Genomic DNA, 24,508 nt, shown 5'->3' with positions numbered 1-24,508 from the left:
ATTGATTATCAGAGCGCAATCAGGCAGCGGAGATTAGTCTAAAGTTCAGTGTGGTGGAGATCCAGCAGACTACAAGCCTGAGGACCACATGTGTGCGAAATCAAGGCGGTGAAGGCAAAGAAACAAGAACAGGAACATTTAAAACTAACCAAGGCACCTGCAGGAGCTCTGAGTAAGCTGAGAGGAAGATGGATATCCTTGAAACGGATGCTTATGACAGGAGAAAGAGGAGAAACATGGTATGGTTTACTCCTAGTTAATAATTTTCTTGTCAAATCATATTAGTGCTTATGAGGTTTTTTTAATCTACAATCAAGCTGAGTATTTAGTAAAAAACTGTGACAAGTCTTCTTCTTTTACCATCTATTTCCACCAGTCCTGTGCTCTTCTTTTCTCGCTCCTGCCTTTCTTTTTGTCCTCAGCTCTGTATTTCTACCTTCTTACTCCTGATTCTGCCCCATCAGTCGTGGCTGCAGGAGTCAAATCAGCTCCGACGCTGCTGCTGGCTGTGGTGGTGCTGAGCTGGAACGGAGGTCAGAGCATCTTAGGCGTAGCTGGAGGACTGATCTTCTCTGCTGTTGGGGACTGCTGCTTGATCTGGCCTGAGATGTTCATTCATGGTAACAACTAGATACATGCTAAATCCATTATTGTACTTATGAGATAATTATGAAATATAGGTGGAAAGCTTTAAAATTTACTATTGCTTTTTGCTCAATATTCTGTTTCAGGGATGGGAGCCTTCGCTGTGGCTCACCTGCTGTACTCACTCTCCTTCCTATCCAGTCGTTATGCAACCTTCTCCTCGTCCTCCTGGATCCGCCTCTTCTATCTGATCCTGCTAATGATCGGAGGAGCTTTCTATGTCTACCTGTACCCATTCCTCCAGAAGGCACCAGAGTCTGATCTATTGACTCCAGGTGTGGGGGTCTACACTGTCCTGATCACTGTTATGGCTGCGTTGGCAGCAAAAACCCACCACATGACGACGCTCCTGGGAAGTTTGATCTTTATGGTGTCTGACGCATCACTGGCACTGCAGGTTTTCAAGGTGTTGCCACCAATGCAGCATGGTCAGATTGTTGTCATGGTAACATATTATCTGGCACAGCTACTGATTGCTGTGGGTGATGTAAAAGCTGTGGAAAACAAGGATGACCTTTCAAAATGGAAGAGGTCCTAATTAGGATCCTTGAGGTATCCCAAGCATCTTTAATACCTTCCCTACATTCTGGGTGCATTTCCCTAAACATGGGACTTTTTATTTACATTCATAATTTACAAACAGCTGATAAATGCTACTTTAATGAGACAAAACAATTAAAATATATGTAATTCAGTGTCCAGAATCACACATATTAGAATATATCACAGATGCATTAACATGGCTGAAAACATTCAGAGCATGAGTTTATACTATTTATGTTCTCTGATTTATTGTTTTATTGTTTTATTTTAAATATTTAAATAAATGAATCTGGAGTCTATGAGTATTTAATATTTCAGACTTTTATCCCAACATTTAGATACATTTATACACATAAACATCTGGATGTCTGTTAACAGGAAAATAAAAGTACAAACTCCATACTGGTTAATGTAGAATATGTTTCTTTTTACAAGAAACTTTTAAAAGAGCAAACATGGAAGTCTTGAAATGTAACTTTATACAGTATTTACAGTGTAATGCAGCTCCTGGATTACATGCAAAAAATAAACAGAAAATAGTCCCAAAACAGACAAACATGTTGCTCCTTTTTCATGATTTGGCTCATGAATGATCTGATACCTTTTTTGTTCTGATGCTAACATGAGTGAAAATAAAAAAATAACATTTGTTTTAGCGATCCATCCCATTATCGTCCGATTGCTGCCCGCTGAAACACAAAACTCTCAGCTGATCGCAGAAATCAAGCGCTTCCTGTTGAGAAGAAAAGTGTGACATCAGAGTGCAGCAAATGAAACAATTTCCGTCGTTATTATATTTTAGTATGTAAAAGACTACATCCTGCTTTGGTCTAAATGACAGTATTCAAATATTTTTACCACCTTTAACCCAGGTAAAAAACACTTGATTTACCTGACTCTCTTCTTTTCCCTGGAGTTCTTCGGCACGCTGCTTGAGTAATTCCTCTAGAGCCAGAGTGGGATTTCTGCACTCTTTGAGGCCTTGTGGAAAATCTTGCACCAAACTAGACACAAAAACAAGGCTGGACATTAAAACAAGAACCACGATAGAACACTACAGCTGCTGCTGAAGAGGGTTCTCACCAGCAAAGAGCTCCCAGCACATGTTCATGAAAGGATGAGTGTGGTGAGCGGAGAACAGACACCAGCTGCTGCACCATCCCCATACACACAACCGTTTCTGGTAAAAGACCAAACATGATTCAGAAAATCCCAGGTGGAACACACAAAAATGGAAATAGAGAAAGAAACATCTGGAACAAGATCATTTACTGTTTAAAATATACTCAGAACATATATTTTTTACTTTAAATCGTCATAAAGAGGGGTCTCAATATTACAAACATATGACATAAGAACAGAACCATGGAAAATAAGCTAAAAATGGGATGACAGCCCCCTAGTGGCTGGTTCCTGTATAGATTTTAAGTCCTGCTCTATGAAAACAAACACTCCCTCTAACAAGTGCACCTCAGTTTCTTCTTTTTACCAGGTGTTGATTTAGCTCATTTATGTCATTCTTATATCACGGATCGCAGTAATTAATCATGATGCTCACAAATGGCGTGGTTCTGAACAAATTATTTTCTTCTCTTGCCTTCATACCTTTATGTTCGGGATGTGAGGTCAACAGGCTTAGCAGAAGGAAAGCAGACTTGGTCCTGAGCTTCTCGTTTTCTGACTGCATGCCTCTCATCAAAACTGAGAAGCCATCATGAGCTGCAAACTCCTGGAGACCAGCCTCCTGCTCTCGTACCAGACCTACAGAGAAACACAGAAAATGTTAGTTCTGTGTGATCTGAGGAAAAAGCAAACACACCGAGCATCAGTGAAGATTTATTCTTGAAGTTGTGTCTCTAAACTCACAGGAGACAGCATAAAGAGCTTTTACTCTGACGGTGGGGTTTGGGTCTGCATCTGTCAACTGGAGCAGCTTGGGCAGAACTTCAATCTTAAGTAAGTGGTCCTGCACCTGCGGCATGTTCTGAGCACAGGAAGCAATGAGCTGGGCAGCCCGCCACCTCAGCCCACTCTGGACATGAGACAGATACCTGGAGACGCACAAGTCCAGTCCTCCGAGAACCATCAGGTCTGTGAAGTGCAGAAAAAAAGAGATCCTTGGAAATAAATCAGCATGAATATTGTTCAGATCTGAGCACTATTAATCAACTCCTCATAACAAACCTCTAGCATTGTCCAAATTCTCACACAACTCAGACAACATCTCAAAGGCTGCTTCCCGCTCATCGTCATCATCTTCTTCATCTCGCTCCTTTTCATCTGGCTCCTCTCTGTGTAGGACAACCAAGCACTGTTTAACCTGCTCCACTTCATCCAGCTGGCCTTTGCACATCTCTGAAAGAGCTTCTCTCAGCCAGGTTTTTCTCTGTAACAAAGACAGGTGGGTTAACTTGTTCCAACTCAATTTTTTTGTGTCAAAAGCTACATTCAGTACGATTGTGTTTATAAACACACCCACTTAAGGACACCAGAATAAAACCTAATGGCCCTATGACAGTGCTGTTCAATCCTGGTCCTCGAGGACCACTTAACTGCATCTCTCCAACAACACACCCGTTTGAATAAAATGGCTTCTGATGAACTTGAAGATATGATGAACAGGTGATTCAATCAATGGATCAGGTGTGTTGGAGCTGAAAAATAGCCAACACCTGCTGTATATGGACCCTTGCGGACCAGGATTGAGGTGCCCTAATCCACAGGCTCTTACCTCCTCTGACATGGGCTCTAAAGGAGCAGGACCCTCTGCAGCTGATCCAGCATCTACTGCCAGTTGCAGAACCCCCTGAAGGCTCTGGGGGTACCTCCTGTTCTGTCTGTTATCTGACATGACCTAAACAACTGGACACATAAAAGAAATGTCAGAAAGACAAGATTATACAAGCTGTGACGTTAATATTAGACATTCCCTGTATAACTAGTAAGCAGTAACCCAGAAGCAGCTCAACCCCATTACTGTTGAGCTCTTTTTATTAAAATTATCAGGCTATTCCATGAGACTGTAGCTTTTAGCTGTGTAGGGATGGTGGACTACACGCATTATCTGAGTACAACTGTCTACAGACTCAAAACGGATATTTTTCTGAATAAAATTACTTACTGTTGAAGTGTCCTCAGATTCCGTGAGAGTATTTAAACCTACAATGTTTCTCTGAGAGCCCACAGCCGATTATAACTATTAACCACGAAAGGGCTAGAACATTCTGGCTAGTAGTTGATCTCTCGAGCAACATGAGTCAACCGCCATCTTAATCATAAAACATGTACGCAACGAGCAGTAGAAATGTGTTTAAAATTCTCTTCAGTTATTTTAGTGGTCTCATCTTTACATAAATTTCAACATTTAACTCAGATTATTAGAGTTTTATATTCATGCAACAGTTCAACTCAAAAGATGAAATGGAGATTTTTTTATTTTCGAAAGCTTCATTCTATTAAAGTGATTACGGTAAAATAGCAACGCCTTGCTACGTTTCTGACAAAGAGTATCAGTCATAATTAAAAAGGAATTTCCTAGCTTTCAAGAGAAGAAAAGTAGTTTTCATTCTTACATGAATTTCTAAAATGAATGAATAAATAGATAAAACGTCCAAAGCACTTGTTTTATATTAAACATGTTGTAAAATTATAACATTTAAACATTTTCTGCATACCAAATGAAAACTAATCCAACAAGCGTATTTGTAATATGTTCCAATATTTTTCATTCACTGATTACTGTCATGTAATGTATATTCGTAAATAACAAGTATGATTTTAAAAACAAATATACAATAATTATTATTTATGTGATTAGGGGCTGACGACAATTTTTTTGTGCTAGTCAGGGAACTCTCTTGATACTTTTATCATCTTGGTTTGTCTTATCATCCAAGATGGCGGCGCTTATGGGACTGCGTGCATGTTTCTCTGGTAAAACACTTCATGTCTTGCTTCTAAGTGATTATTTATGCCTCTGTGCGCGCTCATGGAGCCTCAGTATCATCATTCATTTGTGAATTGTATATTAAGCTATTAAGGCTTGAAGAAATGGAACAATGGAGATGATGCTCTCGCGTCTGATAGCAGAGCAAGGTCACGTTACCAGTGAGGTTTAGCTAACGACAGCTAATGCGGATGAAGACTTGACAAAAGACGACTTTATGGTTAACCCTGATTATATCCTGATAATCAACATTATACTAAACTAATCTCTACATTGTGCCGGGAAAAACACCTTGCTATAGTTATCACATGTAGTTGTTCCCATTAGCCTGAGTTAAATGTTAGCTGCTGCAGGCAGAAACGTTATTATAGTTGAAATGAGCATAGACGAGCCTGATAGAGAAGGTTAAGATAGCTTTATGTACATGTTTAGGAAGTTTATCACGTAGGAACAAACATGAAGACATGCTATTGTGTAAATTGAAAAAAAAAAAGATGTCCAGTACTGGTCATCAGGGGCCAACATGTAGTAGAGGTTTCTCTGTTCCAGTGCACCTGATTCTAATCAGCAGATTATTATTTATTAGTGTCTGAAAGTAAAGGTGTGTAGGGCTCATTAGGTTAAAAAAGTGTCTCCAACCTGGTTGTATGTTTATTACAAGAGTGAAACAGCTGTGTCAAAATAAAAGCTAGAGATGTTCTTCTAAAATATTTCCTGAATGATTGTTGCCATTTTAATCACGTCATCATTTCTTCGCAGCCTTTCAGCTTTCTTCGCCAAGCCTCCTGCACAGCTCATTCAGACTGGTCTGTATCCATACGCTGCTCTCCCTAACATGTTCGATGTTTGGATTTCAGAGTTTTTAGGTGTTGGATTCTCTTTGGTTTGTAGTGTGCTGTGCCTTTGAGTCGGCGAACGTTTGCTGTTGAGGCGAAGAAGACCTACAGCAGAGAGAAACCTCACGTGAACATCGGAACGATTGGCCATGTGGATCATGGAAAGACCACGCTGACTGCAGCCATCACAAAAGGTAGAGTTCAGGTCTGTGCTTCCATCGGGTAAAATAGACTACTTTTACTAACCCAGTCTGGGTCTTTCTCTACTTTTCCCAGTGCTTGCTGATGCTGGGGGTGCTCACTACAAAAAATATGAGGAAATTGACAATGCCCCAGAGGAAAAGGCTCGAGGAATTACTATCAATGCGTCTCACGTTGAGTACACCACAGCTAACAGACATTATGCCCACACTGACTGCCCCGGCCATGCCGACTACGTCAAGGTAATTTACTTCTCTATATCTGAAGGTGATGCAGCCTGGGTGATGTTGCTGAGACATGTTCTTCTGTCCCTCTTTAGAACATGATCACAGGGACGGCCCAGATGGATGGCTGCATCCTGGTGGTGGCGGCCACTGATGGCCAGATGCCACAGACGCGTGAGCACCTCCTGCTGGCCAGGCAGATCGGTGTCGAGCACATGGTGGTTTTCATCAACAAGGCGGATGCCGTGGACGACAAAGAGATGCTGGATCTGGTGGAGATTGAGATTCGCGAGCTGCTCACAGAGTTTGGTTACGACGGCGAGAACACACCTGTGGTGATAGGCTCCGCCCTGTGTGCCTTGGAGGTAGAAGTCCTCATGATGCTCGAAATTTCCCGGCCAAATGCATTTAAAATTCATAAAAATCTTCCTGAAACAAAGCCTTTATAAGTCAGTTGTGAGGATTTCTGTGTGACGTTTCAGGGCAGAGATCCTGAACTGGGCATGAATGCTGTCATGAAGCTGCTGGAGATGGTGGATTCATACGTTCCTCTACCAAAACGAGAGCTGGAAAAACCCTTCCTTCTCCCCATCGAGGGTGTTTTTTCAATCCCAGGTAGGAGAAAACTCAGAAAGAGCTTCTCAAGCTTCTGACCTCTCAGGTTTCATTAGCAGCATACCTTTTGTTTTTGTCTTGAAGGCAGAGGGACAGTCGTGAGCGGCACTCTGGAGAGGGGTGTCATAAAGAAAGGAGATGACTGTGAATTTGTGGGTTTCAATCGCCACTTCAAATCTGTGGTTACAGGTGAGTGGCTGGTTGTCTCACTGGACCAGCACACTTCTGCATTTACCTGGGTCCTCCACTCATTACGCACTTACAGGTGCTGGCCAGTAAATTAGAATATCATCAAAAGGTTGAAAATATTTCAGTAATTCCATTCAAAACGTGAAACTTGTACATTATATTCATGCAATGCACACAGACCAATGTATTTCCAATGTTCATTACATTTAAATTTGATATTCATAAGTGACAACTAATGAAAACTCCAAATTTGGTATCTCAAAAAATTAGAATATTCTGAAAAGGCTGAATATAGAAGACACCTGCTGCCACTCTAATCAGCTGATTTACTCAAAACACCTGCAAAGGCCTTTAAAAGGTCCCTCAGTCTTGTTTTGAAGGCACCACAATCATGGGGAAGACTTCTGACTTAACAGCTGTCCAAAAGACAATCATTGACACCTTGCACAAGGAGGGCAAGACACAAAAGGTGATTGCTAAAGAAGCTGGCTGTTCGCAGAGCTCTGTGTCCAAGCACATTAACAGACAGGCGAAGGGACGGAAAAAATGTGGTAGAAAAAAGTGTACAAGCTCTAGGGATAACCGCACCCTGCAGAGAATTGTGACGACAAACCCATTCAAAAATGTGGGGGAGATCCACAAAGAGTGGACTGCAGCTGGAGTCAGCGCTTCAAGAACCACCACGAGGAGACTCATGAAAGACATGGGATTCAGGTGTCGCATTCCGTGTGTCAAGCCACTCTTGAACAAGAAACAGCGCAAGAAGCGTCTCGCCTGGGCCAAGGACAAAAAGGACTGGACTGATGCTGAGTGGTCCAAAGTTATGTTTTCTGATGAAAGCAAGTTCTGCATTTCCTTTGGAAATCAAGGACCCAGAGTCTGGAGGAAGAGCGGAGAAGCACAGAATCCACGTTGCATGAGGTCCAGTGTAAAGTTTCCACCGTCAGTGATGGTGTGGGGTGCCATGTCATCTGCCGGTGTTGGCCCACTCTGTTTCCTGAGGTCCAGGGTCAATGCAGCCGTCTACCAGGAAGTTTTAGAGCACTTCATGCTTCCTGCTGCTGACCAACTTTATGGGGATGCAGACTTCACCTTTCAACAGGACTTGGCACCTGCACACAGTGCCAAAACCACCAGCACCTGGTTCAAGGACCATGGTATCCCTGTCCTTGATTGGCCAGCAAACTCGCCTGACCTTAACCCCATAGAAAATCTATGGGGTATTGTGAAGCGGAGGATGCAATACGCTAGACCCAACAATGCAGAGGAGCTGAAGACGACTATCAGAGCAACCTGGGCTCTCATAACACCTGAGCAGTGCCACAGACTGATCGAGTCCATGCCACGCCGCATTACTGCAGTTATTGAGGCAAAAGGAGCCCCGACTAAGTATTGAGTGCTATACATGCACATTCTTTTCATGTTCATTCTTTTCAGTTGGCCAACATTAGAGAAACAAACATTTTTTCATTGGCCTTTAGAATATTCTAATTTTCTGAGATACCAGATTTGATGTTTTCATTGGTTGTCACCTATAAATATCAAAATTAAACGTAATAAACATCGGAAATACATTGGTCTGTGTGCATTGCATGAATATAATGTACAAGTTTCACGTTTTGAATGGAATTACTGAAATATTTTCAACCTTTTGATGATATTCTAATTTACTGGCCAGCACCTGTATGCATTTAGCAGCAGAACATCACTGGTGTTCATTTCAATTTTCATTTCATTTATTTATAAAGCCCCTTCTGCGACCAATGCAGACGCCCAAGGTGCTGAACACAACACAATAAAAACATAAAACCAGCAGAAATAAAATATAACAATCGTAAAATCAACATAAAATCAATTAAAAGAGGAGAGTAAAAGCAAAAAATAAAATCCTGAAGAAGATTTAAGAGGCCGGGGCATCGAAACCGGGTAAAATTTGCTAATCCTGAAATGCCTTGACAAAAGAATGGGTCTTAAGGCGAGTCTTAGAAACCCCCAATGAGGGTGACTGACGCACCACCAAAGGCAACTGGTTCCAAAGTGCAGGTGCCAACACAGAGAACGCACGGTCCCCCCGAGCAGAGCAGCTACTGGTGGGAAAGGGCCAATAGATCCATATATACAGTTGTGGTCAGAAGTTTACATACACTTGTAAAAAATATAATATAATGGCTCTACTGAGTGTCCCGTTATTTCTAAAACTCTGATTTTTCTCTGATAGAGTGATTGGAACAGATACTTCTTTGTCACAAAAACATTCATGAAGTTCGGTTCTTTAATGTCTTTATTATGGGTTAACAGAGAAAAGTGATCACATTTGCTGGGTCACAAATATACATACAGCAGTGCTAATATTTGGTTACATGTCCCTTAGCCATTTTCACTTCAATCAGGCGCTTTTGGTAGCCATCCACAAGCTTCTGGCAAGCTTCTGGTTGAATCTTTGACCACTCCTCTTGACAGAATTGGTGAAGTTCAGTTAAATTTGATGGCTTTCTGACATGGACTTGTTTCTTCAGCACTGTCCACATGTTGGGGTTTAAGTCAGGACTTTGGGAAGGCCATTCTAAAACCCTTATTCTAGCCTGATTTAGCCATTCCTTTACCACTTTTGATGTGTGTTTGGGGTCATTGTCCTGTTGGAACACCCAACTGCGCCCAAGACCCAACCTTCGTGTTGATGATTTTAGGTTATGTTGAAGAATGTGAAGGTAATCCTCCTTCTTCATTATCCCATTTACTCTCTGTAAAGCACCAGTTCCATTGGCAGCAAAACAGCCCCACAGCATAATATTCCCACCACCATGCTTGACTGTAGGCATGGTGTTCTTGGGGTTAAAGGCCTCACCTTTTCTCCTCCAAACATATTGCTGGGCATTGTGGCCAAAAAGCTCGATTTTTGTTTCGTCTGACCACAGAACTTTCCTCCAGAAGGTCTTATCTTTGTCCATGTGATCAGCAGCAAACTTCAGTTGAGCCTTAAGGTGCCGCTTTTGGAGCAAGGGCTTCCTTCTTGCACGGCAGCCTCTCAGTCCATGGAGATGCAAAACACGTTTGACTGTGGACAATGACACCTGTGTTCCAGCAGCTTCTAATTCTTGGCAGATCTGCTTTTTGTGATTCTTGGTTCACTCTTTACCCTCCTGACCAAATTTCTCTCAGCAGCAGGTGATAGCTTGCGTTTTCTTCCTGATCTTGGCAGTGATGAAACAGTGCCATGCACCTTATACTTACAAACAATTGTTTGCACTGTTGCTCTTGGGACCTGCAGCTGCTTTGAAATGGCCCCAAGTGACTTTCCTGACTTGTTCAAGTCAATAATTCGCTTTTTCAGATCCATGCTGAGCTCCTTTGACTTTCCCATTGTAGCTTTTGTGGGCGTTTGTATCCAATGAGCCCTATTTACCTGGCCTAAGAGAAGTCACCAGCTGTAGTCACTCATAATCACTCACAAGAAGTTAAGAGGCCATGCTATGAAGCTCAGTTCACTGACACGTTTCTAAGTCACCAAAATTGCTAGTTCATGTTGCTGAATGTATATTTGTGACCCAGCAAATGTGATCACTTTTCTCTGTTAACCCATAATAAAGACATTAAAGAACCAAACTTCATGAATGTTTTTGTGACAAAGAAGTATCTGTTCCAATCACTCTATCAGAGAAAAATCAGAGTTTTAGAAATAACGGGACACTCAGTAGAGCCATTATATTATATTTTTTACAAGTGTATGTAAACTTCTGACCACAACTGTGTATATATATATATATATATATATATATATATATATATATATATATATTATATATATAATCTCAGACGTCAAGCTAAACAGACAGGGTTAAAAAAAATATGATCGACCTTTTTCCCCATCACTTTCATTTTTTAAATAGTAATTAATACACATTTGATACCATTACAATTTTCTTTCATTTAATTTTAAATAAATATTTAGAGTGCCCAGGTAGCACATCAACAATGCAATTTAACGGTTTTCTTAAAGTAGGAACGCTTAACCTGTGCGGCCAGAGCTCTCTCCTTCCTTCTGCTCTGCGTAAACCTGAACTGATCACCTACTTGAGCGTAATCAAATGTCTATAGGGGAAAAGATGGAAAAGCCATGAGGTTCACTTTTGCCTCAGACCGACATATTGCTGTTTTATGGTGTGGCTGAATCTGCGATCCGCTGCCACACGGACTGGAATAACAAATGCTGCAGTAACATGAGTTGTGGTCAGGTTCATGAGGAGTCACTGGCTGGAGCGGACCCGACTTTAATACGTCATCCCAAAATAGAAGCTAATATCTTAATTTGACCTGGAATGAAAAATGTTATAAAACCTCTTAAAAGTTTTTATCACAGAGGAGGCAGCGCTCATTTCTGCTTTCAGTCTGACGGCGCGATGCAGCACCGGAGTTTGCGCAGCGTGCGCGCTTATTGAATCTGTGTGTGTGTTTGTGTGTGTGTGTGTGTTTGTGTGTGTGTGCGGCACAGCTCCATGAGCCGCTCCAGTCACCGCGTCTCGTTATCGGCGCTATTTAAACCAATGTTGTAAAATTACTTCTGCCCAGCCCAGATGTGCTCACATGTGCACCCGTGAGCCGTGGTTCCGCTGGAACGCGTCTGACCTCTGACAGACGCACTCTGAACTTCAGATCTTCAGCGCGCTGTTAATAGCCTGAATGGGAATCCTTTCTTGATTTATTTAGTTGCATCCACAATGTTCTGTGTGTGAGGTTTACAATGTCAGAACACCTGCATGAGACAGGGTGTTAATTACAATCTGCCAGAATGACTCACCACCTTCAGATTTCTCCAACACCGTTAAAAATGATCAAATATGGAACACATCGGCGTGCGCAGGCCAGAGTGCTGAAGCTCGGCACATTGTTATTATGAAGCTAGGGCACATGTGGAGGACACGCACGCGCAAATATATACTTGTTTTCAATTACATTTATTGTGCCCACGTACATTTTCTTAGGCCCACCCACAAATGAGTTTCTGGCTACACTAATGGTGACATATGACAGACTTCTCTGAGCTCCGCAGCCATTACACTTTTCACCTCGGTGTGCGCACCACACTTTGGGAATCCCTGGCTTAGACTCTATCAAAACCTGGATGGCTGGGAGCTTTCTTCAGCTGAATGAAGATAAGACTGAGATCCTCATCTGTGCCCCAGACAAGCTGGTTCCCAAAGTCAGAGACTCTTGGTCAGCTTGCTTCTCACACCAAACCTTCTGTCAGGAATCTTGGCGTGACCTTTGACCCAGCTCTCACCCTGGATTCTCATGTCAGTTCTCTTGTTCGCTTCTTCTTCCATCTCAGGAACATTGCTAAGCTGAGTCCCATTCTGTCCCGCTCTGAACTTGAGACAGTTCTCCACACCTTCATCTCCTCACGCTTAGACTACTGTAACTCTCTTTTCACGTGTCTGAGCAGAACCTCCCTGAACCGTCTACAGGTGGTTCAGAATGCCTGTGCTCAGCTTCTGACCAAGTCCTCCAAACACACCCACATCACCCCGCTTCTCCTCCAGCTTCACTGGCTGCCAGTCAACTTCAGCGTTCATTTCAAGATCCTGGTTCTGGTCTATAGGGTCTTACATGGACAAGCACCATCTTACACTGGTGATCTTCTTAGTCCCTACACCACCAGCAGGTCCCTGGGGTCCAGTGATCAAAGCCTACTGGTTGTGTAGCGCACCAGGCTAAAGACCAAAGGTGACAGATCATTTGCTGCTGTGGCCCCCAGACTCTGGAACTCTCTCCCCCTGAGCCTGAGATCAGTGGACTCAGTGGTCTCCTTTAAAAAGCAGCTGAAGACTCACTTGTTCAAGCTGGCTTTTGTATGACCTTCTTCACCACTGTAGCGTTGTGGTTTATGCTCTTTTATGAAAGAGGAACCATTCAACATGATAATTTGTGATATTAATTTTATTAAATTAATAACCAAATTGTATAGTTTTAAGAAGACTCAAAGGTTGTTTTCATCGATAAACTGACGATAATATCTGTGTGTCTGTGTTTCAGTTCAATGAAGAAACACGTTTACAATTAAAAGTTTTAATTCTTCAAATAAACTAATGATTTTGAAATTGACAAACAGGAAATAACAATCAACATTGGCAACTTTGTGGGACATTCTTTAACAGTTGATATGCTGTTCTTGCTCAAATAGACCTTCTGTTGGTGAATGAAGATTGAGAGTGATGTGGTGAGGTGAGCTGAGTGCGGGTGTGCGTCTGATTTTGCTTCAGGAAGAAACAGGTGTCTGAGTGAAAAGTGATGATTTGAATAAACTTAGGTTTAGTTGGAAAAGATGCATCAAAACGCTATCTGTCGTGTTCTGCCTCATCGAAAATCGGACCCCCTGTTGGACCCGGGACGTCACCTTAGGATGATGTTTCATCCAGGACACCTTGGCTGGCAAAGAAGACAAAGATGCGCCGCGAACCGGTCCAGAGTTGTCCTCGGTACACGTTGATGGTAAAGCGTTTTGTCGATGCGCTTTCTTAAGTTAATTCACTCAGAAATCAAAGACTCTGTATGAGTCTGCGTTAGAAGTTGCGATTCAGCTATTCTGTCTGGCTTGGCAGGAACAGCGTGAGAGGGGGGGGAAAGAAACGAGCCAACCGGCTCCCCCCTTCGGTTTCTTCAGGTCCTCTCTCTTTCGTTGTCAAGCACGAACTGAAATCCTAAGACTGAAACTTACCAAAAACCTTTCTCTTCTCAAAGCAAACGTGTGCGTCAGCAAATGTGTTTTGGAGTTTACTGTGAGAATCTGTGTGTGGGTGTGTTTGAGTGTGTGTGTGAAGGTCGATAACAAACATCCTCAAACATTATTTAAGTATGGATTCATTAATCCATTATAATTACCCAAAGCATAAGAATCATTCATTTGATTAAAACACATTTATATTGAGCAAAATGATAATAATTATTCTTTAACATTAAAATCAAGAAAAGAAAGTTTTAAGACTTGTTATGACTACATTTATGGGAACAACATCTTCTGTGGGGACAACATCTTCTGGCACAAAGCTGCAGGTGGCAGATGTTATGGTTTCCTCCCAGACTCGCTGGCGTTCAGGTCTTAATCTGTGGGTGAAAGTTCTCAGCGACCCAGCTTTGACCCAGCTGAGTCCAACACCACCTTTGTGACAGAAAACCCACACTTCCTCACGTTACACCACTCTCTTTATTCTGCTCTCCCCACCTATTCCACCTTCCTCAGGATCCACTTATTTCTCTTTCCTATTCACTCCCTCTCTCTTTCTTAACATTTTTTTAATCACAATTGTCTATTTTTGCTCATTTTAAATATATTTTCAACATTTTCTTAATGCTTTTTTATATTTTTACATTTTTTGTTTTTGTGAAGCGCCTCGTGATTTTTATCTTGAGAGGCGCTATAGAAATTATACTTTCTTCTTCTTCTTAAACATCGCATTTGCTGCTATGTCCTCGAGGGATTTAAGTAAATACCAATACACTGAAATATCATGTTTGGATACTGAATCAATATTTAAAATCAATGTAATGGTAGAAAAGTACCATTGGTTTAAAACTGTGACATAATAGAAAACCCTTCTGGAATGTTTAGTTTATTTAATCTTTGTTTTCAGGCGTAGAGATGTTCCACAAGTCTCTGGACCGGGCAGAGGCGGGGGATAACCTGGGAGCTCTGGTCCGAGGCCTGAAGAGGGAAGATGTGAGGAGAGGGATGGTGATGTGTAAACCTGGATCCATCATGCCTCACCAGAAAGTCCAGGCTCAGGTCTGACAGCACAAAGCTACCCTCATAGTTTCACATCATTTATGACTCAAAACTTTTGATAGTGTCCTGCATTACAAGGGTTCTCAGAGGTATTATGTGTTTTAACTGTTGTTTTAATGGTATCCTACATACATTTAGCTTTTTGCCTTATAAAAAAACCAAGTGAATGTATTTTCTGTTGTATTATTCTTGATTTATCACACATCTAATCAGTTAAATGAAACTCTGGATGTTCTGCAGGTTTATATTCTCAGTAAGGAGGAAGGAGGTCGACACAAACCCTTTGTTACCAAATTCATGCCCGTCATGTTCTCTCTCACCTGGGACATGGCCTGCAGCGTCACTCTACCTGCAGATAAGGTGTGTGTGTAATTCTGGTGTACATTTGCATCTCCCATCACTCTCGTGTGCGTTATTCCTACAACTGGACTGGCATCGGTGGTGTTTGTGTTCTCTTTAAGGAAATGGTGATGCCCGGTGAGGACACGTCGTTGTCGCTCACGCTCCGCCAGCCGATGGTTCTGGAGAAAGGCCAGAGGTTCACTCTGAGAGACGGAAACAAAACCATCGGCACTGGCCTGGTCACGGACATCCTCACCATGACAGATGAAGACCTAGTCAACTGGGGCTGAAGGGAAACTGTGGCTTGTGTGAGGCAGTGCTTGTGTTGTCTGGGTGTTTATCTGCTCAGATACATTTATTCTAGAACCAAACCGAAAACAGGAGAGGCCTAAAAGACATGCGAGGGTTTGGTGATCTGTTCCACGCAACCAAAACCTGCAACATTCAGTAAAAACTGTCAGTAAAAATTACGTCGTTTATGTAATTAAATGTATCTAATAATAAACGCCCCTTCTTTGTATTTGTTTTCTTTAGTTTTTGTTCGCCAGCTACTGTTTTTATGCCAAAACTGATGAAATTACAGAGAAATGAACACATTTTAAATTCACAAAAGTATTTTTATTTTTAAACTCCTAGAAAATCCACATATATCTGCATTTAGACATGCCACTCTGAATAAGAAATCAAATATGTTCTATTGATAAAGGAACAGTTCACACTGATGAACGCTGAGCATTTCTACGCCATTTAAGAAACAAAAATTATTTGGATTAATAGTTTTACTATTTAAATTAATTATACAATTTAAAAATTCCCTCAATAGAATAGGATTTTTTTTATGAATTAACTAAAAACAGTTCGAATACATAATTTTTCCATTTTCTTTATATAGTATTTTTCTCTTTGCTGTAACACAATTGGAAGATTCAACCTGCTACATGTTTTATGGTCAGTGCATTATTTACTCTGAGTTAAAAAGGAGATGAAATAACATGGTCAGAAACAGTTCATTCAACTAATTAATGAAAAGTTATTAATCAATAAACTTAGTAACAGGATAAATGTGGTGTTTAAATTATTACCCACAGCATCATTTTTTTTAAACGTCTTTAAATGCTTTACTGAATGAAAATGCTTGAACACACTGAATATTTGATTAGGTCACATTTCTTAGAACCAACTTTACTTTTTAATAAAAAAAAATCTCAAAGGATGAAAATCTGAATGAGAAATGTCAGAAAACAATCTAAGTTTCTAGAAAATGTTTTGGGATAAAACCAGTAATGATCAATGCAACTAAATGTGACATTTTTTCTGGTTTGAAATCTTGAATGTCACATAACTTATGCAACTCCAAAGGTTGGAGCTTGCGAAATCCCTTCTGTCATGTTTTTTTAAAACATATCATAGGAAGGGTGCATGGGCAGAGAGAATAAGCAGACAAGTATTTGCTTCTAGAAAGATTTTGCTGTGCTCATGAAGGAAACAGATTAGTGGCTGGTGTGGAAATCCAAGTGGAGGGGCATCTAATGCTCCAGATGCAAACTCCAAGATAGCTTTAAGGGTGATGGGACCACCATCTCCTTCTGTTTGACACAAAATAGATTATATACAACAGATACATATTTAATGTTACTTCAGAGCTGGGGTTTAGAATATTGGACCCCAAGAGGACGGTGGCACAGGAGTTAAGTGCTCGCCCCGTAATCGGAAGGTTGCAGGTTCGAGCCCCGCTCAGTCTGTCGCTCTCGTGTCCTTGGGCAAGACACTTAACCCACATTGCCTGCTGGTGGTGGTCGGAGGGACTGGTGGCGCCAGTGCTCGGCAGCCTCGCCTCTGTCAGTGCGCCCCAGGGCAGCTGTGGCTACATTGTAGCTCATCCCCACCAGTATGTGAATGTGTGTGTGAATGGGTGAATGACTGATTGTGTTGTAAAGCGCCTTGGGGGGTTTCAAGAACTCTAGAAGGTGCTATATCAAATACAGGCCATTTACCAAGAGCTGCTATCCAACAGGTTTTAAAGATTTCCCTGCTCAAACACACCTAGTTTTAATCAGCAGGTGATTATTTGCATAACTTGATGAGCTGCTGAACAGGTGATTCAAACACTGAATCAGGTGTGTTGGAGCAAAGAAACAACCAAAACATGCTGGATAGCATCCCTTTAGGACCACGATTCCCCACCCCTGACTAAGAGAATACTACATTTAAGAAGGGATAAGACAAACCTTCCACATCAATCAGCCAGTCTTTCCAGAAGCACGTTTGGTTCTCCAGAGCTTGTCGACTGCTGCCCTGTCTGGAGAACTCCACTGTGGAAGGACTGCCCCTGGCTGTGAGTGGCTTTTCTTGACATGCAAACGTGTCACTAAATACATCAGGGTAATTCTGGAGCTCATCGAGCAATCCAAGAGTCTTCAAGCCTTCCATAAACCTTGAGAGAAATATTCCACACATGCTAGTGACATAAAACAAATGTCATGTTATGACAATATTTTATACAAGACAAAACTTTCATTTTGTTTGGCCTTGCGCAAAATGAAAAAGCAAATATTGCCAATGTCCAGCAGTCACAGTGAAAGAGGTGTCATCAGAAAAAAAAGCAAAGTTTCAAGTAGAGGGAAACAGTGTTGGTAAATGTGATTATCAGAGGCCACTGAAAACCTGGGACTTTCACAGCATTGGAGAGGGAAAAGGCTATGTTGCATTTTAAAGCAGTACATCCACCCAGCAGAGCCCACTGAGCTTTTCCTATTTGTTAAAAAACTTTTTTTAAATAAGAATGCTTTCCCAAAAAACATTTTGTTGTTTCCATTGGTGAACACAAATCGCCCTGACATGTGGTGTCCCCCAAGGCTCGATTCTTGGACAACTGCTTTTCAATTTCTACATGCTCCCACTGGGCCAGGTCATAAACAATAAAAACATCAACACTCATGTTATATTCTGGTCTCATTCACGACAAACTCCAGAATATCTATTTCCCACCCAACGGGGTAGTAAGGTTTATTAACAAGACTACACCAACATACCATACAGTCTCCGCTGACACCCCATACCGGTGTGTCCTCTAAAAAACGCCCGTGCAGCAACACAACACACTGCGGAACCAACCAAGCCAAACAACAATGCACATCATTACATCCCTTCTCTTTTTTTTCTTTTTGATTTGTCCTTCTTCTTACTAAGGGAGAAACAATATGAAACACTAACAGAACACAAAAACATTCCACTATTCGAACATATACATGTCTGCAACGGTAGTGGACATGTGTGTGTCCATAGAACACATAACTTCTCCCCTCAACCAATAAAGACTGTCAAGTCCTAATTATGGAACATAGTCCTTGTACCGAAGTGGTGGAACCACTTTGCGGCCTGACCGTGTCCTGATACCCCCTGTTACCACGTCAGACTCGATCCGCTGCTCACGACTTTCCGACGGATCCGTCACTGAGCTGCTCAGTGCCCCAGTGTCTGTCATGGCATTGTCTGGATCCATCACGCCTGCATGTCTCAGGTGCCTCCGATTCCTCCTCAGGACACTCCCAGAATCCAACTGAACCTCATAGGACCTCGGGTCAACAGTCCCAACAACCACTCCCCTGCTCCAAGTGGAGTGGCGGTCCAAAGGCTGAACTCTGACACTGTCGCCAAGCGTCAAAGAGCCCATGTCACGTGCTGACCGATCATAGCACTCTTTTTGGCGCTTCTGTTTCATTTGCAACTCCCGCTGGGCAGGAATGACTTTTGGCCTTAGCAGGGTCGTCCTAGTTGGCAAAAGCGTCCGTGTTCCCCTGCTGAGCAGCCTCTGAGCTGGGCTGGTCTCCAGGCCTTGTGATGGTGTGTTGCGATGGTCCAGAATCGCCAGATACTGGTCCTGCCCCGCCAGTTTTGCCTTTAGCAGCAGCCTTTTTGCTGTCTTCACCGCTGATTTGGCCTTCCCATTACTCTGAGGGTAACCTGGCGAAGATGTTTTGTGCTGAAAATCCCACAGTCGACTAAATCTCAGAAACTCACCGGACGTATACTGCGGTCCATTATCTGAGACAACAATGTCTGATTTAACTGAGTATCGTCAGCATAACAGTGGAAGTTTAGAGAGTAATACAGCCCTGAAACTGCATTAGTGAAAGTTACAAATTATATTGAAAAAGGAATTGATTAATAGGTCTAATGAATCTAGACTCACTCTGTCAGTGCCTAGAGCAAGTTAATGACCGGATGCAGTCGAGTTTCCTTCAGTTAAACAAAGACAAGACTGAAGTTATTGTCTTTGGAAACAAGAAGGATGGGACGAAAGCTATTTCTCAACTTAGCTCCAAAGGAATAAAGACGAAGACTCAGGCTAGATATCTTGGTGTTATCACTGATTCAGACGTGAGCTTCACTGGTCACAATAAAGCTATAGTTAAGTGTTTTATCATCTCCATCAGTCAGCAAGACTCAGAGGTCTCATGTCAAAACAAGACCTAGAGGAACTAATTTGTGGTTTCATCTCCAGCAGGCTGGATTATTGCAATGGTCTTCTAACTGGTCTTCCCAAAAACAGCTGTAAAACAAATGCAGCTTATTCAGAATGCTGCTGCTAGAGTCGGAAGCCTGATTCATGCTTCTCCGTCAGCTCCGCAAGGGACAGACACGATCGGATTAACGGAAGCATTTTGCTCTCATACTTCTCCGTTTCCTGGGGAGTGATGTAAAGCAATTCCCCGGCAGGACAACAGAGGGCGTAGCACTGTTCTGTGGTATCCTGTCATGTATCCGGTCCAAGACAGTGTGTTTATATTGTGTTTTTTGTATATGAGACTTTTTAACACGGACAAATTTGTCTCTCATTCTCCTCCACCTCTTCATGCGCTCACCTCCTCCAAACCCACGTTTCGTGTCATTTCCGTCCACAAATAAAATGCTTGCTGCGTATCTTTTCACTCCTCCAGTGATGATGGCGTTGCGAGTCTCCGCACTGACGCAGACGGAGAAGCCTGAATCAGCCTTTAACAAGAACCAAAAGAACCAAGCACATCACCCTTGTTCTTAAATCTCTTCATTGGTTACCATAGAATTGACTTCAGAGTGCTTCTACTAGTCTATAAATCTCTCAATGGCATGGGGCCAAAGTACATCTTGGATCTCCTTCCAGTATATACACCCAGCAGGGCTCTCAGATCCTTGTGAAACAGTCAGCTGGTGGTACCTCAGGTCAGAACCAAACAGGGTGAAGCTGCTTTTAGTCACTATGCTGCACACAGATGGGATCAGCTTCCTCGTGACCTCAAATGTGCCCCAACTCTAGTAACTTTTTAAATCAAAATGAAAAACCTTCATGTATTCTTCAGCCTTGTCTAAGTAGTGTTTACTAACATTGTTTCTTATGCCGCACTTTCAGCACTGTAACTGCTCCTCTTCTGACTATGCCTTTTATCAGTTTGTTAAATCAGAAATTAATATCTACATTTCTTTGTTTGATTTACTGTGTTTGACATTATTTCACTTTGAATTGCCTTTGTGTTTGAAATGTGCTACACAAATAAAGCTGGCATGCCTCGCCTTCCTTCTGAAAACCTGCTGCATCATATTAGGCATTCTGCCCTCCAGTGGAGAATCTAGGTACTAAAAAAATATTGTGACAAATTAATTTTTTTTATCTTTATTAAGGACTAGTTAAGACAAGTTAGAGCTTCGTTCATAAAATTATAGTTATGGTAAATGGCCTGTATTTGTATAGTGCCTACATAGGGTTCTACAACCCCCCAAGGCACTTCACATCACAAGAAGTCATCCACCGTTTCACACACATTGACACACTGGTGATGATGAGCTACAATGTGGCTGCAGCTGCCCCGAAGCGCACTGACGGAAGCGAGAATGCTGAACACTGGCGTCACCGGTCCCTCCGACCACCAGCAGGAGGGACAAGGGTCATTTTTGCACATATGGCTCAAGAAAATGATTTAAAAATATGAAAAATTTGCATAGAATCCCTTTAAAGCCCCTGTCTTTAGTCTCAGTCTGCAGAGCTGGTGTGTTCTCTGGGAAGTTCCTTGGGGTTTGCTGTCAGCATTTGAGTCAGAGTCTCCTGTAACCCAATCCTCCTGTTGCTGTAACTAAACCCCGTCTGTCTGCAGCAGCAGCAGCAGCAGCGAGCACCACTGAGTGATGTGCCCAGCTGGAGGAGGAATCTTTCCATCAGACTGTAAACTCTGCCGTGTTTCTGTGATACTCACCAGCAACAGCATCGCTTCACTCAATGTGATTTTCTGCTTCGTTTTGTCAACAGCTGCAGAGACGTGATGGTAAAGACCAGTCCAGCTTAAAACTTGGAATTTGGTTCAAAGACGGAAACAGCCTCAGCATGAGTGTCAATAAAATATATGTTCAACCATAATGAGACTTGAATAGTTAAACAATTTAATTATAAATTCACGTTCAGACCAGATTTATAGTAATTTGTACCATTTTTAGATAAAAGTATGTGCACATGTTTCATAAAGTTCAAATTATTTCCAAGCGCTTGAATTGGAACGCAGTTTAATTTAAGTGTCATCCACCCAGCAACCGGTTTCCTGTCTGGGTGTTTCCCGCGTAGGGTGGAGTCCACGCCCATCCTCAGGCTCACTCCTCTAACCTCTGAGCTGCTCACACCCTCTGAAGAATAACACCAGACTGTCTCAGCCATCTGATTTTGCTGTTATTGGAAAAAGAAGTTGGAATTAAATATCAAGAACTTGTTGATATCCTGACACGTCTGGATTATATGATGTCGTCATGACAAGAAGGGCTTCAATATCTTGTTTCATTTAAAGAAATCATTACATAACATTAAAGACATGAGCTTAGCAGGGTTACTTGGTTGTGTGGGTAAACATAACTCAAAAAGAAGGATCAAATCGTCATTGCCTTTACCAGGCCGAGTTTTCCATAATTATTATGTGCTCAATTATTTTGGGGGATTATGTAACACTGAAACAAGTAAATTACCATCAGTCAATCTAAGGCCCTGTCCACACGTAGCCGGGGATCTGCCAAAACGTAGATATTTTTCTACGTTTTGGCCTGTCATCCACACGAAAACGGAGTTTTTTCACACGAAAACGGATCTTTTTAAAAACTCCGGCCAAAGTGAAGATCTGCGTTTTCTCCGTTTTGGGTGTCTGCGTGTGGACGGACAAAACCGGAGTTTTAAGGTCCGCAACGTCACTTTCCGTGACAAAAAAATGCTGACATCACGTGTGCGACCTGTGTTTACACTAGCCGACAGCATGGATGCCCTCAGAGCTGCGCTCACTTTATCAATTGTCCGAGCGCTTTTTGCTTGTTTGTTTTTGCAAGCGGAATTACTGCTCCTTGTGGAAGACCACAGGCGAAGGACGAGGTTCAGAACGGGGGAAGTACTGCCGCCTACAGGTCTGGCATGTCCTTAGCAACGTATTTATCCGGGTACGTGTGGACAGAGTTTTTTTTTAAAACGAGGTGGTGTGGATGCAAGTTTTTGGAGGGGCGGATATTCGTTTAAAAAAAAAACCGGCTACATGTGGACTAGGCCTAAAATTTGAATAAACCTGAAACCGTCATGACTCCCAATCCTTCACGCTCCTCTGCCTCCTCATCTAGCCTTCAGCCTTTATGCAGCACACCTGGTTCCCTCATCAAGCTCCTGACAAGCCCTGTTTCCCTGCCAACCGCAATCAGCTTCATCCACTTCACCTGTTCCTGTCATCAGCCTCATTCACTACACCTGTTCCTCCTGCTTTATATTCACCAGCCAGCCGCCAGTTCACTGCCAGATTATTGAAAGCTCACGCCAGTAAATTCTCCAGCACTCCTAACCTCTGCCTGAATCATTGATCCTGACCTTGTTCCTGTATCTCTACCTGCCCACGTGCCTGCTCCCTGCCTGGATTGTTTCTCTGCTTCTGACCCCCTGGATTTTCGACCTTCGGACCATTCCCTGGATTCTGCGTCCTGCCTGGCCCTTGTAGCATTCACGGATCTCTCTGGTTTTGACCCATGCTTCCTCCTGACCCTGCCTCAGCCTCGCCCACCTCTGTAACTCCACCAAATAAAAGACTTTATCTACTTATTACTGTGTTTGGCGTCTTCACGGGTCTTCTGAGTTCTGTTCGTGACAGAAACTTGAACGTTACGCAAAAGAAATGTGAGCGTGCCGTGAACATCGTCATGGAGGAAATTGTTGGTCTGCAGAATTATCACCCAGCTAAACCAAACTGGATCTGTTACACTGAGAATAAGAAACAGGCAATGCAATCATTTCTAATTAAAAATGGCTGACATCCTTCCCTGTAAATCTCCTGTTTGAGATGGACCTACATGTTCTCACTTGGGTTTAGGTCAGGTGAGGATGGGGGTCACTTTCCTGGCTAGCCATGCAGCGGTGTACCCTGATGCATGTGATGGAGTGTTTTCCAGGATAAAAAAAAATCTGTCTTTTTCCGGTAGCACTGCTTGACAAAACACTTCTAAAAACTGAATGTAGGTTTGGGAGTTGAGTTTGAGTCCACCTTCAACCCCAATTAGCCCATACCAGTACCCCACCTCCACCGTGCTGGTGTGGCAGTGATGCTCTGTGCCTGTTAGTGATACAGACTCGGAAAGACTGTTTGTAATTTTGACTTTTGAGAGTCAGTTCAATCTTTTTTGACCCAATTTTGCCAAGAAAAATGAAGATGCCTGAGATTATGCACACCCTAGTACACCCTCACTATACAATCAAATTAGCAGTTTATACAGCTTGGAGATGATACATGTCTAAAAATTGTGATATGACCAAGATACTCAACAATTAATTGAGCACACAGTTCATTCTTTGTCATTTGCAGCAGAAACTAGCAGAACTAGCTGTCTGTGGTGTTTTTGGTTGAACTTTTTACTTTTATCTGTTCAACACTGTGGTCAAATTTTACTTAAATGTGCTCAATAAAGAAATAAACCAGTCTGAGTTGGGCTGGAAATGTTGCCACAACAAATGTTTACATTTCTTTGTCAAAAATTTGAAGAAATAAACCCAGAAAAACTAAACAGGAAGTGATATTGGACGTTTCTATGTTCCTCCCAGCCTCGCTCAGATCAGCAGTCCGCTAGTTCATTGAAACTCCCTTTGAAACATCTGAAGCATCACTTCACATTTTTTCTGTTATTTTGAAAAAAATCTAAATATAACATTAGCAAC

General features: G+C 42.2%; 3 protein-coding genes across 4 annotated transcripts; 2 read left to right on the top strand and 1 right to left on the bottom strand.

Annotated features, from left to right (window-relative positions):
- Positions 1-35: 35 nt before the first annotated feature.
- Positions 36-1,487, top strand: tmem86b (transmembrane protein 86B). The gene is made up of 3 exons (XM_015945889.3): positions 36-239; positions 377-620; positions 732-1,487. Exons 1-3 carry the CDS (start codon positions 189-191, stop codon positions 1,181-1,183), a joined length of 747 nt encoding a protein of 248 aa, XP_015801375.1. The 5' UTR covers positions 36-188; the 3' UTR covers positions 1,184-1,487.
- A 4-nt stretch (positions 1,488-1,491) lies between these two features.
- Positions 1,492-4,455, bottom strand: hspbp1 (HSPA (heat shock 70kDa) binding protein, cytoplasmic cochaperone 1). Of its 2 annotated transcripts, none has more exons than XM_015945888.3 (8): positions 4,310-4,455; positions 3,920-4,050; positions 3,373-3,574; positions 3,055-3,279; positions 2,794-2,949; positions 2,272-2,368; positions 2,081-2,192; positions 1,492-1,921 (listed from the first exon to the last, which is right to left on the bottom strand). In XM_015945888.3, the coding sequence occupies exons 2-8, from the start codon at positions 4,037-4,039 to the stop codon at positions 1,841-1,843; spliced, it is 993 nt and encodes a 330-aa protein (XP_015801374.1). In that variant the 5' UTR covers positions 4,040-4,050; positions 4,310-4,455; the 3' UTR covers positions 1,492-1,840. The 2 variants fall into 2 exon arrangements, with proteins under 2 accessions (XP_015801374.1, XP_054606464.1); XM_054750489.2 differs by having other exon boundaries at positions 3,920-4,042; positions 4,310-4,397.
- Positions 4,456-5,037: 582 nt separating this feature from the next.
- On the top strand, positions 5,038-15,838 carry tufm (Tu translation elongation factor, mitochondrial). The gene is made up of 10 exons (XM_015945890.3): positions 5,038-5,121; positions 5,894-5,940; positions 6,026-6,164; positions 6,247-6,413; positions 6,491-6,760; positions 6,878-7,010; positions 7,095-7,199; positions 14,825-14,976; positions 15,217-15,336; positions 15,438-15,838. The coding sequence occupies exons 1-10, from the start codon at positions 5,085-5,087 to the stop codon at positions 15,606-15,608; spliced, it is 1,341 nt and encodes a 446-aa protein (XP_015801376.3). The 5' UTR covers positions 5,038-5,084; the 3' UTR covers positions 15,609-15,838.
- The last annotated feature ends 8,670 nt before the right edge of the window (positions 15,839-24,508 follow it).

This window comes from Nothobranchius furzeri, chromosome 12, assembly GCF_043380555.1.
Source record: "Nothobranchius furzeri strain GRZ-AD chromosome 12, NfurGRZ-RIMD1, whole genome shotgun sequence".
Taxonomy (NCBI): Eukaryota; Metazoa; Chordata; class Actinopteri; order Cyprinodontiformes; family Nothobranchiidae; genus Nothobranchius; species Nothobranchius furzeri.
Note: the sequence above shows the minus strand (reverse complement) of the source record. Positions and strands in the feature narration are given on the sequence as shown.